At 55.9% G+C, this 2615-nt stretch overlaps 1 protein-coding gene across 1 annotated transcript; it reads left to right on the top strand.

Annotated features, from left to right (window-relative positions):
* The first annotated feature begins 679 nt into the window (after window positions 1–679).
* ATOH1 (atonal bHLH transcription factor 1) lies at window positions 680–1759 on the top strand. The gene has a single exon (XM_064286276.1). It carries the CDS (start codon window positions 680–682, stop codon window positions 1757–1759), a length of 1080 nt encoding a protein of 359 aa, XP_064142346.1.
* The last annotated feature ends 856 nt before the right edge of the window (window positions 1760–2615 follow it).

Raw genomic sequence — 2615 nt, 5'->3', positions numbered from 1 at the left:
CTGGGTACAATTAGAAGCTGCGATCCTTGCCTTGGAGACAGCAAAGAGCAAGTGGGCTTCTCTCCGCTGGCTAGCTGCAAGTCGCCTCCCCGCGCCAGGCGCGTCCAACCTCTCCAAGAGCCACCTGCCCGCCCGCGGCCGCGCACGCCTGACCCAAGTCGGCTGAGGCTGAAGTTGAGAACCCGCTCTTCATGGGCTCTCGCACCCCGGCCCCTGGGGCTATGACACAACACGGGAGTCAGATTACAGCCCCGCAATTAACATATGAATATGACGAACTTAAAAGAGGGGGGAAAAAAAAAAGTCCTGAGCGGGCGCTGGAGTCTTCTGCACACAGGGACTTTTTCTCCGGGTGTAAAAACTCTTTGATTGGCTGCTCGCACGCGCCTGCCCGCGCCCTTCATTGGCTGAGCGGACACGCGACCGGCGCGAGGAGGGGGCTGGAAGAGAAGCGGGGGGAGACACTGGCGCGTGCCGCTTTTTAAAGGGGCGCAGCGCCTTCAGCAACCGGAGAAGCTTCGTTGCACGCGACCTGGTGTGTGATCTCGGAGTGGGTGGGGGAGGGTGGAGGAGAAAAAAAAAAAATAAGACTTTGCAGAAGAGACCCGAGAAGGTTTTTGTGTTGAGCAGTTTTGCAAGCGCGTCCTCCGGCTCTTAGCCTCCGAGCTTCTGCAGTGCAATGTCCCGCCTGCTGCACGCTGAAGAGTGGGCAGAAGTGAAGGACTTGGGGGACCACCAACGCCATCCCCAAGCGCACCACAACCCGCAGCCGCCGCCGCCGCCGCCACAGCCACCTGCGACCCTGCAGGCGAGAGAGCATCCGGTCTACCCAGCCGAGCTGTCCCTCCTGGACAGCACCGACCCACGCGCCTGGCTGGCTCCCACTTTGCAGGGCATCTGCACGGCACGCGCCGCGCAGTACTTGCTGCACTCCCCTGAGCTGGGTGCCTCCGAGGCCGCTGCGCCCCGGGATGAGGCGGACGCCCGGGGAGAACTGGGGAGGAGGAGCGGCGGTGGCAGCGGCAGCAGCAGCAGCAGCAGCAAGAGCCCTGGGCCGGTAAAAGTGCGGGAACAGCTGTGCAAGCTGAAAGGCGGGGTGGTGGTGGACGAGCTGGGCTGCAGCCGCCAGCGTGCCCCTTCCAGCAAACAGGTGAACGGGGTGCAAAAGCAGAGGCGACTGGCGGCCAATGCCAGGGAGCGGCGCAGGATGCACGGGTTGAACCACGCCTTCGACCAGCTGCGCAACGTTATCCCGTCCTTCAACAACGACAAGAAGCTTTCCAAGTACGAGACCCTGCAGATGGCCCAAATCTACATCAACGCTTTGTCGGAGCTGCTGCAAACTCCCAGCGGCGGGGAGCAGCAGCCACCGCCGCCCGCCTCCTGCAAGAGTGACCACCACCACCTGCGCGCTGCCGCCTCCTACGAAGGCGGCGCGGGCACTTCGACCGCAGCTGGGGCTCCGCCCGCCTCGGCAGGGGGACAACGGCCAGCTCCGCCCGGTAGTTGCAGGACTCGTTTTTCGGCCCCGGCCTCCACAGGAGGGTACTCGGTGCAGCTGGACGCTCTGCACTTCTCGACTTTCGAGGACAGTGCTCTGACGGCGATGATGGCGCAAAAGAACCTGTCGCCTTCGCTGCCCGGGGGCATCCTGCAGCCGGTGCAGGAGGAAAGTAGCAAAACTTCTCCCCGGTCCCACAGAAGCGATGGGGAGTTTTCCCCCCACTCCCATTACAGTGACTCGGATGAGGCAAGTTAGGAAGGTGACAGGAACCCTGAAAACTGAGACAGAAGCAAAACCACCCTTTCCCAGTGCGCGGGGCACGTCAGATTCCCGCACCCTTTAATTTTAACTCTGCTATGGTCGTTGTTTAGCAACGACTTGGCTTCAGATGGCAGCTACATTTGATGGTTTGCAAATGCTGCTGCTGTTCCAAACTTCTACTGGCCGGGACTGATGAAAACCTGCTGTTAAAGTTCTGTCCTTTTCTTCCACCTTCTGCGCCCCTTGTAGATAGATACGGTGTAATTATATTTACCCATCTATGACACCATTATCCTAGTTCCCCCTGCCAATACGCTGCTAAAATGGCACATCTTCTCTGTCGCTGGTTTGGGTTTAATTTATTTTATGCCCTGGGCATCCATCCCTGTGCGTGGCTCGCACTCACATGTGAAAGTCTTCAGAAGTCGTTTCCCAAAATGCGTTTGAAACGCACAAAGCTTACAACGTGAATGACTTTTGACGATGGAATTGGTAGGAACTTTAAGGTTTATATATTGTATCAACATACCCAGTATGTATATCCAATCGTGAGAACGTTGGCGTCTTTTAGGAAACCTGGCGCACGCACTTTATTAGCCGCTTTTGCCGCGGCTCCAGGAGAAATTTCAACTGCCAATTGCAGACCAGTTTTTTTCTTTCTTTTTTAAAACACAGCCACTTATAGTCCTTAAGCTCCTTGCAAATGTTTGTTTGAAAATGAAAAATAAAAAACCACAATTTAGTAGTGTCAAAAGCATTTGCTCAATTTTATTTTACTTTGTTAATGTTAGAAACTTATTTATTATTGTTTGCTACCATTTCTACTTACCTTGGTTCATTTTTTTTACAT

This window comes from Loxodonta africana, chromosome 5 (assembly GCF_030014295.1).
Source record: "Loxodonta africana isolate mLoxAfr1 chromosome 5, mLoxAfr1.hap2, whole genome shotgun sequence".
NCBI lineage: Eukaryota > Metazoa > Chordata > Mammalia > Proboscidea > Elephantidae > Loxodonta > Loxodonta africana.
Note: the sequence above shows the minus strand (reverse complement) of the source record. Positions and strands in the feature narration are given on the sequence as shown.

What these genes read in the sequence shown, in the direction of transcription:
- ATOH1 (XM_064286276.1), top strand. Translation starts at nt 680, where the DNA reads ATGTCCCGCCTGCTGCACGCTGAAGAGTGGGCAGAAGTGAAGGACTTG.